Source organism: Nicotiana sylvestris, chromosome 11 (assembly GCF_000393655.2).
Source record: "Nicotiana sylvestris chromosome 11, ASM39365v2, whole genome shotgun sequence".
Taxonomy (NCBI): Eukaryota; Viridiplantae; Streptophyta; class Magnoliopsida; order Solanales; family Solanaceae; genus Nicotiana; species Nicotiana sylvestris.
Window position 1 is genome coordinate 138,432,129 of NC_091067.1, and position 15,516 is coordinate 138,447,644.

Consider the following 15,516-nt stretch of genomic DNA (forward strand, 5'->3'; position numbering starts at 1 on the left):
CTTCCAGTATATTATGCTGGAACTCCAGTATATTATGTTGGAACCCAATATATTATGCTGGAAGTTCACATGTAAAAATTCGAACTCTAGTATATTATGCTGTAATATTTTCCATATTTTGAATAGTTTTTTCGTTCAGATTTATCTCTACTTGAAAAACGGCTAAATTTCGATTACTTTTAAAACTGTGGCTATTTTTCAATTACCACGTATAAGTCTGACTATTTTTGAATTTCACCTAAAATTTACGTGTAAAAATCTATTAAAATTACAAAAATAATAAATATGAATTCATAATTTTAAAAACATAAGCAGTTGTGTTATCGGTGTGGGGAATCGATCTCAGATCTTCCAGATAAAAATCATTCACCCAATCAACTCAGATAATCCTTGCGGCTATTTCTAGCTTTTGTTTTGTTTTTAATTTATATATTTGATGGAGGGAACCTTGGAAGTTGGATGTAGACATTTCAGGCTATTCAAATCCTTCGTATGGAATATAAACATTGGTGCGGTTAAGGATCCCTCACGAATTGGATAACGAGATTATTTTATTACTCTTAACCACTTCCTTATTTTTCTATTACTTTCTCTATTTGCATACTTAATCACGAAGTATGTGGTTATGATTGTATAAAAGGAAATCTTACATAAATGTCCCAAAAAAATTCTAATTTATCAATTTCTTGTCACTAATAAGGTTCTTTCTCTCCAAGAATCACACAAAAGTCTCCTTCCATATTGTTAAGCATGATTAGCAACATTAGATGCAGGACGGAAAGAAATTTCATGGATGAGATTACAAATAAGGTGATGAAATACAAAAAAATATATATACAAGATTCCAAATATTTAAGCAAAAAAAGAATTTTTTTCAATGGGTATGGTTGAGATTCATTGAAAACATATAGATGAGTCAATATACAAAATGATGAAGATTGGAGGTGATTTGGATTAATTTGGTATCAAAATTCGTAGTTAAAATCGAGTTCAAAAAATTATTCTGCGACACATGTATCAAACATATATCACGCATGTATCTCACACACAAGTATACATAGATATACATATGATATACATTTGATACAAATATGATACAAATGCGATACACAAGTGATACAGAGTGTGATACACCTATCATTTTTTTATATTCATCTTCTACTTCGAATTTTCAATTCAAACCACCTTAAACTCCACCAAATCATACCAAAATTGAGATTCAAGCTTCTTAAGATGTACCTAATCTATTCTAATAACACCCGCTCAAAAGAAAGCAAAAAATTTACATTTTTTGCTACAAATGGCTGTTTGGCTAATATTAGTAATATTTTATGAATTGACCAATTTTTATAATAAGCTAATTATAAATGTACATAGCTGATATTTTTCCCTGTTTTACAATATTTGTCAATTCAATCATGGTTTGTTCTCTTGTATGTTTATGTTTAGTTAGCGTAAGCACAAGCCCAATGCTGATGGGCTAGTTGTGGGCAAGTGCAGAGATAGCCATTCTCGGGAATGCTATTTAGAGATTAGCAGTACTTATTTTGTCCTAAAATTTTAAATTAAAAGCTCAGTTTCAGAACAATTCAGAATATTTTTATTCTGAAAAAATTAAATTGAAAAACTGAAATTCAAGATGTACTAGTTAATTTCTAAATATCAGCCATTTACGGTGGCTATCTGTTGTCATTTCTACCATGAAACTGTTTCGTCCTGTATTTTAGGCATTAAGTTGTGAATAAGCCCAATGTTGATGGGCTAGCTGTGAATAATGAAGCAAATCTAAATATGGCCTTTGGGCTTGGATTTGAAGCAAGAAGGAGATTAAGGCACATGGATACAAAGGGGAGTAGATTAGCCGAATTTAATTGCATTCGCTAGTCAAAAAGTATATATATTATATGTGGGGTGTTATTTTTGAAACGTCGTCTGAATACCAAGTAAATAGAGCTGAATAAAAGGGAAATGTGTCCGAAAATTTCATATTGCTGACCTAATTAACTAATTTGGAATTAAAACATATTGAAATGAGTATTTCTAGAATCCTCACTTACAAAGGAGCTCCTTGTTTTTTATTAAGCTAGCGTTTGATCATAGATTCTCACATTTGTTTTAAAAAAATTGATTTGGGTGAAGTTTGATTTGAAGATGAAAATATGTTGGGACATAATTTTTCAAAACATACTTCACTTTTTTTTTGAAAAAACATAAAATGGGACTTATACTCATAAGTTTTAAAAACTATCAAAAATGCCCAACAACTCTCAAGAAAATTAATACAAAACAAGCGAAACAAATCTAAAGAAAATTCATACAAAATAGACGAAACAAACCTGAAGAAAATTTATACAAACATTAGCAGATTTTAGCAAATTACCTTCAAATTTTATCTCTGCGGTGGATACCCACAGATTGGCACAACAACTTTGGTGAAAGTTTTCTTTTGTTTATAAACAAGGGCAAAGCCACATGAGTTTAACGAGAAAAAAGTGGTTAAATATGGATTAATTGGGTCATAATAGCAGAAAGTGATTTTTTTTATTAAATACAAAAGTTTGGGGCAATTTTTGAATTAAAAAAACCAAACAGTAACATTTTGGGCAAAAAACAACTCTTGAACTGGTTTTGGAATTTGGGTTTTGGGATTTGGAAATTTATCAAAATATGAATAAAATTTATAAACAAAAAAAATTTGCTAAAAAAAAATTAGAAAATATTTGATAAAATCTATGATCAAACAGGACTTACTTTGAAGGTGGCAGCTCGGAAACAAAGCTCTATTGTTCTACCTTTTTCAAGCCATGCTTTTTTACCTAGTACGTACACTATGAGAAACGGTTTAAGTGTACCAACTCTAGAAAATCATTGTGTAATTCATAATCATAAGCTGTACCAAACAGTCATAATTAAATCACGTTAGTATGTAACTAACTAATTATATCATAATCCACAATGCAACTACTAATAGTAATTAATATAAAAAGGTAGTCCGATGCACCAAGCTCCTGCTATGCGTGAGGTCTGGGGAAAGGCCGGACCACAAGGGTTTAGGAGGTTTCTAAATATCCATTGACACCCCTACTAATTACTATAAAAAAGGGCAGTCCGGTGAACTACACTCCCGCTATGCGCGGGATCCGGGGAAGGGCCTGATCACAAGAGTCTATGCATTTATGCAAGAGGCTGTTTCCACGACTTGACCCCGTGACCTCCTGATCCGGGGAAGGGCCAGACCACAAGGATCTATTGTACGCAGCCTTACCCTGTATTTATGCAAGAAGCTGTTTCCACGGCTTGAACCCGTGACCTCCTGACACATGTCAACAACTTTACCAGTTATGCCAAGGCTCCTCTTCCGACTATTAATTACTATCATAATCCATAATCATATGTACTACAAGGTAAAATTGGATTCTTTAACCTAAAAAAGCGACTTGTAAATAAAAAATTGAAATTAAGAGAAGTTAGTTTGAGTGGCTAAAGTAGTTTATTAGTCAAGCTTGAACCTAACTCAACTAGCATACCAACACTTTGGAGAGACTATAGAAAGACTAAGGAGATAAAGAAATACTTTGGTGCTTTATTTCAAACCATTTGACGTCTGCTATTTCTTTGCCCTTACTTGAAGCTTAATCCCAAAAATTTCCACTTCCATATAGCATATCACTATTTTTTGCCCATAAAGACTTATGCAGATGAAAAAGAAGAAATCACCTAGCGTTTTACCTCTTCTAGAATTTGAACTCTACTATCTCTCTCATAGTAACATTTATCGCACTTCATTAATGGTAAACCACTACACTTAGGTGCTACATAATATTTTTTCGGGTCCACTTTAATTGATTTTTTTGATTTTTTTCTTGTGGTCCATAATATTTGATTTTTTCAGATATCAAGAAGGAATTAACTTCTTTTTTTCAAAATCGTCTCTGCAGTAAAGAGTTTAGGAGGATTTGTTATATTTCTAATGAACAAATTAAGGTTAATATGGTTATTTTTATTGTTAATTAATATTAAAAGGTGAATTCCTCAATATGTGTAAAAAAGAAATAAAAAAATTAATTTAAGTAGACCGAAAAGAGTATATCACTATTTAATTTCATAAAATTGATTCGGTGGGTCACAGAGAATTTGGAAAGTCTTTCTTGGTGTGGATTCTTAAAACGATGTAAGAATTTATACTCTTTTTTCTTTGTTTTCTTTATTTTGCTGGTAGGAATGTGACACTAACTAGTAGTAGAAAGCTAGAGACGAAAGGTTAGTTATTGACTATATTGTGTTCAACTTAGGCTATCATTCTCTACCTTGTCATTTTCTTTGGGAATGACTGGACTTAAAAAGGAAAAAGAAAACAATAGGAGGAAAAAACCCCCTTTTTGGCTAAATTGGCCTTCAATACTCACGAAGTACTTCTAGAATAGCTAGGCAACTTTCATGTCACCATTTTAGTCAATTTCCTTATAAAGAACTCTTATTTTAGGACAATTTTGGATACACATTTCACGACCATGTCAAATTTCTTTAAATGAAATGTTGACAACACCAGTAAATAATTGTGTTTCACGACGTATATTTCTTTTCAAATTCACTTTGAGTGGTAGGGGTGTTTCTGATAAACCACTAATAATAACAAATAATAAGAAGGTTGTTATAAATAGAGTTTTATTTGAAGTGAATATCTATATTTTATAGAGATTTTAGGAATTTTATTTAGTGGCTAAGTTACTCTTTTCCTATAAATAAAGGGGTCTTATTCCATTATAAAAAATTCCAAATCAATAATAATTCTTGCTCCCTACTTTTCTCAGCAATACTCTTCTTCTTCTTTTATTTTTTCATTACACATTATCAGCACAAGACTCTACAGTCTTAAGAAGCTCTTTGGGAAGATTAAGCAAATATGGATATCACACAAAGCAAACTTGGATCAAAGTCCAATTGTAAAAATATTTATTTAATTGACTCATGTATGACACATACTATATTCAAAGAGAAGATATATTTTTCTCATTTACGTATGTGTAAGACGGATATTCTATAATTTCTAGTAGTAGTAATTTAATTGAAGGCTGTGGAAGAGCTACTATAACTCTGCCTAAGGGAATAATACTTATCATAGAGAATGCAATGTTCTCCTCCAAATCCAAGATGAACTTGTTGAGTTTTAAAGATATCTGCCAAAATGGATATCACATTGAGACAATAGATGAGAATAATCTTGAATATCTCATCGTTACCAAAAATGTCTCTAGCCAAATGAGGTTTATTGAGAAGTTCCCATCTTTATCTTGTAGTTTGTATTGGATAAGAATTAGTGCAATTGAGGCACATTCTATCGTAAACCAAAATGTTACTGATTCCAATACTTTTGTATTTTGGCATGATGGATTGGGACATCCTGAATCAATTATGATGAGACGAATTATAGAAAACTCAAAGTATCCATTGAAGAATTTAAAGATTCTTTTAAATAATGAATTTTCTTATGCTTCTTGTTATCAAGGAAAGTTAATTATTAGACCATCACCAACAAAGATTGGGATGAGTCCCCTGTGTTTTTGGAACGCATACAAGAGGACATTTGTGGACCTATTCACCCACCTAGTGGGCCGTTTAGATATTTTATGGTCTTAATAGACGCATCGTCTAGATGGTCTCATGTGTGCCTATTGTCATCTCGCAACCTGGCGTTTACAAAATTAATGGCACAAATAATCCGATTACGGGCACAATTCCTCGATAATCCAATTAAGTCTATTAGACTTGATAATGTTGCTGAGTTTTCATCCCAAGCATTTATGATTATTGCTTATCAATTGGGATAAAAGTTGAATATCCTGTAGCTCATGTTCACACTAGAAATGGCCTTGCAGAATCTTTGATTAAACATCTGCAATTGATAGCACGACCGTTACTCATGAAAACGAGGTTACCCACTTCTGTTTGAGGTCATGCCATTTTGCAGGCATCAATGCTAGTTCGTCTCAAACCGACAAATTATCACAAATATTCCCCATTGCAATTAGTTTTTGGTCATGAATCTAATATATTCCATTTAAGAATTTTTGGATGCGCAATATATGTGCCTGTAGCACCGCCATATCGCACCAAAGTGGGTCCCCATAGGGGTGGGAATCGGTCGGTTCGGTTATGAATATAATCGGTTTAGCATATTAGTTATTGGTTTATAGATTTGATAAACCAATAAGCGAACCGATAAGATATCGGTTAATCGGGTATCAATCGTTATCGGTTCGGTTATCGGTTTACCCGATAAGATAACTCAATCTTGAGTTAAGCAGAAAACAGAAGACAATTCACTGGAGTTAAGCAAAAAAGAGAAGAATTTACATATAGTATTCTACCATTTCTGAATTCTATTCGGTGGCCACAACTAGAATAGTACTAATTCTTCAACAACAATTGTCCAAATACATTGATAATAATACAAAGTAGTAGCAATTTCACCTTAAAATTAACAAGTCCAAACATATAGTACTCACATAATACCTGCACTTCCACAAGTGTTGAAGCCCTCAAAGGCTCAAACAGTCCAAAGTAAACTGGATGTTGTTTGCCAAATGTCTAACCTGAAAAAAAATATTGATAGTAGGTATAGGCGGCACGACGTGAGCTCACAAAATTAAGAAACAAAAATAAAAAATAAAGAATTTTTAACAATAAAAAATCCCTATATGAAGATGAATTTTGTTATAGAAATTAAAAGCCTAATGTATAAGAATAAAGACTTACACTAGGAGTAACTAGTAATGTCTATGAAAAATGAAGATGAAGCAACTGAAGACTGAAGAGTGCGGCTGAGAAAGAATAGGAAAGAATGAACTAAAGCCCTAACATATGTATATACTTAAGGGTAAAGTCGCAATTTCATTAATGCTTATTGGGTTATCGGTTAACCCATTAAAAATATTGACAGACCGAGGCCCGAACCGATAACCCAATAGCGAAAAAATTCTAAACCATTACCGAACCGTTAACCCAATAACCCGATACCGATAACCCAATAAACAATTAATGGTTCGGGTATCGGTTTTACCGATATATGCCCAGCCCTAGGTCCCCAAATAAGGTTAGGAATATATGTTGGATTTGAATCGCCCTCCATTATTCGCTACATCGAAACATTAATGGGGATTTGTTCACTACACGATTTGTAGACTGTCGATTCGCTGAGATAATTTTCCAAAACTAGGGGGAGAAAATGGTGAAACTAAACGGGAAATTTTGTGAAAAAATCCATTATTGTCTCATCTTGATCCACATGCCTCTATTTTGTGAAAAAGAGGTGCAAAAAATTATTCATTTGCAGAGAATAGCAAATCAAATGCCAGATGCATTTACGGATCTGAAAAGGATAACAAAATCATATATCCCTGCAGAGAATGTTCCAATCCGTATTGATATCCCTGTTGGACAATCTTCTAATGTCATAGCTAATGAGTCAAAAGCATTCCTAAAACGTGGCAGACCATTAGGTTCTAAGGATCAAAATCCTAGAAAAAGGAAAATAAATGATCAAGATGATACTATGAAAGAGTCTCATGAAGAAATCCATGATTTAACCAATCCTGAGATTCATGAGGAAATCACTGAGCCTAAGACTCAAGAAAATAAGGAACTATCAACAAATCTAATCAATATTGAGATAGATTTGAATCGATTGGATATAGTGATGGATTATATCTTTGCATATGATGTTGCATCAGCATTATGCAAGATATTGGGGATCTTAAACCTCAATCTGTTGGAGAATGTCGACAAAGACGTGATTGGCCAAAATAGCAAGAAGCAATCCAATCAGAGTTAAATTCACTTGCGAGACATGAAGTTTTTGGGCATGTAGTCCAAACACCTAATGGTGTTAATCCTGTTGCCTATAAATGAGTTTTTGTACGCAATAGGAATAAGAAAAATGAGGTACAAAGATATAAGACACGCCTTGTTGAACAAGGATTTTTACAAAAGTCTGGTGTCGATTATGAAGAGATATATTCACCTATTATGGATGCTATAACATTCCGTTATCTCATTAGTTTTGCTGTCCATGAAAAGCCTGACATGCATTTACTGGACGTAGTTACCGCCTATCTTTATGGATCACTTGACAATGAGATATACATGAAAATTCCTGAGGGATTTAAAATGCCTAACACATATAATTCAAAGTCCCGGAAAATGTTTTCAATCAAATTGCAAAGATCTTTGTATGGCCTAAAGCAATCAGGACAAATGTGGTATAATCGTCTTAGTGAGTATTTTAAGGCTATATAAATGATTCCATTTGCCCATGTGTTTTTATAAAGAAAACAACATCAAAGTTTGTTGTACTTGCCGTATATGTCGATGACATAAACCTTATTAGAACTCCTATATAACTCTAAAAGGCAATTGATTATTTAAAGAAGGAATTAGAGATGAAAGATCTCGGAAAGACAAAATTATGTTTCGGTTTGCAAAATGAACATTTGACAAAAAAAATTTTCGTTCATCAATATACCTATATAGAAAAGGTATTGAAATGATTTTACATGGATGGAGCACATCCATTAAGTACTCCGATGGTTGTTCGATCACTTGATGTGAGTAAGGATCCATTCCGACCTCAAGAAAAAATTAAAGAGCTACTTGGTCCTGAAGTACCATATCTTAGTGCAATTGGTGCACTAATGTATCTTGTAAATACTACAAGGCCTGATATAACCTTTTCAGTTAATATCTTAGCAAGATATAGCTCTGCTCCTACAAAGAGACATTGGAGTGGAATCAAACACATATTGCGGTATCTCAAAGGAACTACCGATATGGGTTTATTTTATGGAAATAATTGTAGTCCCGATCTTGTTGGTTATGCCGATGCTGGGTATTTATCCGATCCACACAAGGCCTTATCTCAAATAGGCTATGTGTTTACCCGTGGAGGCACTACCATATCTTGGTGATCGACTAAGAAATCAATCGTGGCTACTTCATCTAATCATGCCGAGATAATTGTTATTCATGAAGCAAGTCGAGAATGTATGTGGTTGAGGTTTATAATACATCTTATTCAAGAAAAATGTGGTTTGAAGTGTGATAAACTACCCACGATTTTGTGTGGAGACAATGCAGCATGCATAACCCAATTGAAGGGAGGATTCATAAAAAGGAGATAGGACAAAGCACATTTCTCCAAAGTTATTTTTTACTCATGATCTTCAAAATAATGGTAATATCAATGTGCAACAAATTCGTTCAAGTGATAACGAGGCACATTATTTACTGAATAGACATTCAAGAGGGAGTGTTATAAATTGAGTTTTATTTAAGGTGAATGCCTATATTTTAGAGAGATTTTAGGGATTTTACTTGGTGGCTAAGTTACTCTTTCCCTATAAAAAAGAGGGGTCCTATTCCATTGTTAATCATCCCAAATCAATAAGAATTCTCGCTCCCTACTTTTCTCTGCAATACTCTTCTTCTTCTTTTATTGTTTTATAACAAAGCTGAACTTTTCTTGCACTCATTGTTTAACCAAAAAATAGGTTTTGTGATCAAAGTCAAGGATGCACTAACACACCATGTTCAAGGAGAGGTTCCATGATGTATGTTATTCGCTGATGACATTGTTTTGATTGACGAGACGCGGAGTGGCGTTAACGAGAGGCTGGAGGTTTGGAGACAGGCCCATGAGTCAAGGGGTTTCAAGTTGAGCATGACGAAGATGGAATATCTTGAGTGTAAGTTTAGTGCCGAGCCGAGGGAAGAAGGCATGGATGTGAGGCTTGGATCATAGGTCATTTCCAAGAGAGGAAATTTCAAGTACCTTGGATCAGTTATCCATGGGGGTGAGAAGATCGAAGAGGATGTCACACACCGTATAGGGGTGGGGTGGATGAAATGGAGGTTAGAATCTGGAGTCCTGTGTAATAAGAAAGTGCCCCTGCTACTCAAAGTTAAGTTTTATAGAGCGGTGGTTAGGCCGGCCATGTTGTATGGAGCTGAGTGTTGGCCAGTTAAGATCATATACCCAGAAGATGAAAGTAGTATAAATGAGGATGTTGAGGTGGATGTGCGGGAACACTAGGATGGATAAGATTAAGAATGAAGATATTCGGGAGAAGGTCAGCGTGGCTCCTATTGATGACAAGATGCGGGAAACGAGACTCAGATGGTTCGGGCATGTTCAGAGGAGGAGCTTGGATGCCCCGATAAGGAGGTGCGAGCAGTTGGCATTGGTGGGTACGAGGAGAGGTAGAGGGAAACCTAGGAAGTATTGGGGAGAGGTGATCAGGTGGGATATGGCGAGACTTCAGATCTCCGAGGACATGACACTCGATAGGAAGCTGTGGAGGTCGAGCATTAAGGTTGTGGGTTAGTAGGTAGTTGAGAATATTTACTCTTCTAATGTGAGGCTAGGGTGATAGGATTTAGTCTTAGACTGCTAGTGGTCAGTGCTGTGTTTGCACTAATCTTGTATTTTCATAGTGCCGGGCATTATTTACTGGTCATTATTTCTGCCTTTCATCTATTGACCGGTTCTTATGTTGTTATTATTTCCATGATGGTACTGATATATTTTCTCTTTTTATCCTTTTGTCTTCTTGAGTCAAGAGTCTATCGGAAACAGCCTCTCTACCCCATCGGGGTAGAGGTAAGGTCTGCGTACACACTACCCTCCCCAGACCCCACTTGTAGGACTATACTGGGCCGTTGTTGTTGTTGTTGTTGTTGTTGTTTGAGTTTCTAATAACCAATTTTACTTTACTTTTCCAAAGATAAAAAAAGTAAAAAGTAATTGAAATTCAATATTCAATAAACAAATGACAGAATATTATTGATGATTGTTGTTTTCTCACAAGAATCGCGAGCGAGAATTTTCAATCAAGTAGCAAAGTACAAGTAAAATACTGATTGCATATATTCATAAGTTTTGTGATGACTATCCAAAATAAGGTAAGGGGCGCCTATATACGGATACAATATGTAACGGTTTTCCCTCACTTAATTCCTGCCCATTACTAATATTAACTGTAGTAATTGCCTGTTACTCAAATTATTCATAACGGTAATGGTAACAATAAACAATCGCGCATATTCATGGATATTGTTGATTCCCTTTCCATATTCGTACATGTCCATGAATCTTCCTCTTTTGTAGTCTTCATGCATCCCGCGCCTATTTTTCCTTTCCCAATTGTCAGATACGGTATTTTTTATAATAAATCGCGTGGGGATTTTATCCGCACCGTATCACTCTTCTTTATTGATCTCATTCAAATGTCACCTATCAACATATCATTAAACCATTTGTCATATCTATTTTTTTCACCAATACAGATAGTCCCTCCTCTTTCTGTATATTCTCAACTGAATATTCGGGAAGTGGTAAGTTTATTTATAGCGAGAATGTCTTGCTGCCTCTTCCCAACATCATTATGTTTTCTTCAAAAGCGAAGAGACGTACATCTTTTCCATTTAATGCTCGAGACACGTGTACTGCTTTGATTGGTTCTACAGTTTATAGCATTTTTAGGATTTTTTATGGCTGCATCAGTTGAAGTGACAGTTCCATAATGATGGTTCATAATGACTGCTCACTCTTATAAATACCTCATCACATACCATCCAAAAATTTCTTCTACTTTCCTGCATTCACATCCAAACTCCTTCTGTGATTTCTCCTCTTCCTTCTTGCTTTTACCATTAAAAATGGCTTCCCGTTCTTCGAATCCTTCTTTATTATCAGACCCCCGTAAGACAATTATCGTTGATGAACTTCCTCCTTCTTCTACTTCAGTTAAGAGTAGAAGAGGTGGTAGACTTCGTATCTTAGGTTCCATATCAACTCGTAGCACTACTCCTTCCCAGAAGAATACTTCGAAATTTCTTCTTCTAAAGCCAAAACTTCATCAACCCCTGGATCTTCCTTCAAAGGTAAAGACCAAAATGAACTATTGCAAGAGCTTGTTGTTTCTGAAATTGTTACTCAGGATATCTCTTTCACATCGGACTATGAGTCATGGAGAAAACAAGTTTCTTCCATAGCAACACTTAATCATGCCGATCATTCCCCTTCTTTAATCACACATGGCCTTTTTTCCTTTAGTTCGCCGTGAATGCTATTAGAAATCTAATTTTCTTGTTATAGTTCCTAGTGCCGATGATCGAATAACCTCTTATCATGAAGGCTATTCATTTGTTTACACATGTTCTTTTACTCTAGGATTCAACCCAACTATTAACCCAGTGATCATCAAATTTTTCCGTTACTTCAATATATTTCTTGGTCAAATAGAGCCGATAGTGAGGAGGGCAGTAGCTTTCCTCTGTTACTTATCAAACTTAATTTCAGCCCTTTTTACTTTCCGGTACTTACTCCATCTGTATTCCTCAAAGCTTTTTTGCGGAGGTATCTTTTCTCTGGTGGCGAGAAGCAAGAGAGTTTTCATTAATCCCTAGGATGATCGCGATCATGGCTGGTATGCTAGGTTCGTTAATTAGTCCAATGACCCCTATTGCTCCCGCTTTCATTCCTTCCGTCACTTTTGCTACCACACTTGCCTCTATTTCTGCAACCTTACCTCCATCCGAGCTGCAGTTTGGTAGAAACAATTGATCGCCCCTATAGAGAGGGAAAAGCTTGAGTCTCATAGGTCCATCACCTTAATGGATGATATTCATTCTTTCCTTAAGGTATATTCCCCTTCTCTTATTTCTTTTCCTTCCCTTTTCTTTAAGTTTGTAATCCTTCCATCTTGCCTTTTTTGCAGATCAATTTAACAGGCACGGAGCTATTGAGGAGGATAGCCTTTATTGAGCAGCAAGTTGCTGATTTTCGTACTAAAGCTGACAATTGGAAGGAGCAATTTGAGAGCCTTCAGCTGGAAAAAGAAGTACTTGTTGAGGAGAAAGGATCCTTGGAGCAGCAACTAAAGATTACCACAGTTGAAAAAGAGAAGGACAAGATGGAAGCCTCTTTTGCTGAACAATATTCAAGGGCCACTGAGGAAATTAGGAGCTTGAAAGAGCTTCTAGATCAGAAGGAAGTGTACATAGGCGATCTAGTTCAGACATTGACACAAGCTCAAAACTATCTCCATGCTTCTTCTGACAGAGTTAGGTTCCTCAAGGCTACCCTTAAACCTTTGAAGGTATCTTATGAAGCTTCCGAAACTGAAAAACAAGACTTAAAGGCTGAAATAGAGCAATTGGAAAAAGATTATGAAGCTCTTGAAGATAAACTAACTCTTGATGTTGGTTAGGCTTTCTTGAACACACGTATAAAAACTTTGATCGAGGCTAACCAGGAAGATTTTAACCTCGAGGCTGCGATTGCCAATGGTAAAGAAATAATTGAAAGCACTCAACAACGTTAGAGTTTCTCAACACCCGAGGATGAATATTCCAAGGGCGATAAGGACGGACCCGAAGCTGACCAAGTTGATGCCCCGCCTTCGTATTCTCCTTAAGTTGATCCTTCCACATCTACTGATGATGCTCCTTAGCTTTTCTCCTTTTAGTGATGTTCACTTTGGAATTTTTCTTTTATTGATGTCTATGAAATATTTTATTTTTTGAAGTTGTTTTTTTTGAAACTTTTCCTCCCATTTTTTTGAATATTAACATTAATGCTAATATTAGTTTGTTGCATATTTTATGTATGCTTTTTTTGCTCTTGAGTTTTCCAGCCTTTTCTTGCATTTAAAATTAATAAATGCTTTAATATGTCGCGTCTAAATACACACAGTTTTTTTCTTTTTATAGTAAAAGAGGGCCATTTTATATTAACAATACCGATGAAGACGACGTCTAATGTTCATATTGGTGTAAATATATGAAATATGAAGTAATTTGAAGAAGTTTTATTTGAACTTTAAAACAAATATTTATGTACAATATTTTCATAATTGCTTTCTTTATAGCAGGTTTACAAGTACGGGTTTGACTATCCCGTGACTATATTTGTTGCCTTAACCTACTAGCTCTTGAGAGTTTCCTTCTGAATCTTCAATTATTTACTTCCCATTCCTTCTACGAGCTTGAAAATTTTCTTCAAATTCAAAATTTTCTTCAAGGTTTTTCCTTTGGCTAAGTTATGCTTTTGTGGTGTACATTTTATTCCTTTGTGTGCTTCTCCATATGCATAGCCCCCTCCCCCCCTCTAGTGTTTAAGCTTTGAAGTATGAAAACTTAAACACCGGATCGATTTATTTCTTTTGTCCTTTCTCTGAAAAGATATACACACGGGACTTAGAGGTAACTTTTAGATGATTACTAGTTAACCTTTTCCTTCAGAATTATTATAATCTAGACTGGGAATAATTAAGTATTCCGCGTGTCTTTTGGATCTAATATGATCATCTAGTACGGGCCAGCTTTTTGCCTATAGTCTAAAAAGGTTAGTAAAATTTAATGAACAAAGTAAAAAATAAACTTTTAGGATACCTGACCGTGTGGGTACTAGCTCAAAAGTAATATTTCTTCAAATGAACTGCATTCCAATTGGATGGTAACACTTTGCCTTCCATTGTCTCTAATTCATGCGCTCCCTTTCCAGCAGTGCCTTTAATTCGATGTGGACCTTTCCAATTTAGACTATATTTTCCTGTATTTTCCGCCTGTATTGATTGAAACACCCTTTTAAAGACAAAGCCCCCAATCTTGAAATATCATAGGTTTGCCTTCTTGTTGTAATATCGTTCAATCCTATGCTTTTGTGCTGCTATTTGTACAAAGCTTCTTCCCTTCTCTCCTCTGTCAAATTTAAATTTGTACGGAGTTCTTCCTCATTTAATGCTTGATGGTAGGCTAGGAACTCCTATTTTAGCTATATGTGTCATGACCCAAAATCCACTAATGATCGTGATGGTGCCTAACACCGTTGTCAGCCAAGCCAATAATAAATAATTAACTTGATTACTCATTTTAGCATTTTGAAATCATGTTTTCCCCTCAATTAAATAATAAGAAAATAATTTACAGAGTAACTAATAATATTTTCCCAACTACAATACTGAACAACTCATATGTACCCCCAAAACCCGGTGTCACAAGTGCATGAGCATCAACTAGGAAGTAAAATAAAATACAACATCTGTCCGGATATAAATTAGACAAGAAAAAATATAATTAACTCTGAATGAGACTCTGCGTGCTGCGGACTCGTAACATAGGATGCAGCTCACCTTAGTCCCTGCAATAACCATGCCTCTGCGCCCACAAGGCCACTAGACATATATGAACCTGCACAAAAATATGCAGCAAGTGTAGTATGAGTACGTAAATAAATGCGTACCTAGTAAGCATCTAGTCTAACCTCAAAGAAGTAGTGACGAGGGGTCGACTCCGACACTTACTATGGGCTATAAATAAGATACTGATGATATATTAAGCATGGATTGAATAGAATGGCTGTAAGCTCAATATCATGAGGTAAATAAACAATTCTTTTGTTAATAAGAATTTTCCAAATTTATTTTTCATCATTTACCATGTTATATATCAGGCCAACGA

General features: G+C 35.0%; 1 protein-coding gene across 1 annotated transcript; it reads left to right on the forward strand.

Moving 5' to 3' along the window:
• Window positions 1–10,052: 10,052 nt before the first annotated feature.
• LOC138881731 (uncharacterized) lies at window positions 10,053–11,577 on the forward strand. The gene is made up of 3 exons (XM_070161981.1): window positions 10,053–10,367; window positions 11,341–11,388; window positions 11,521–11,577. The coding sequence occupies exons 1-3, from the start codon at window positions 10,053–10,055 to the stop codon at window positions 11,575–11,577; spliced, it is 420 nt and encodes a 139-aa protein (XP_070018082.1).
• Window positions 11,578–15,516: the final 3,939 nt, after the last annotated feature.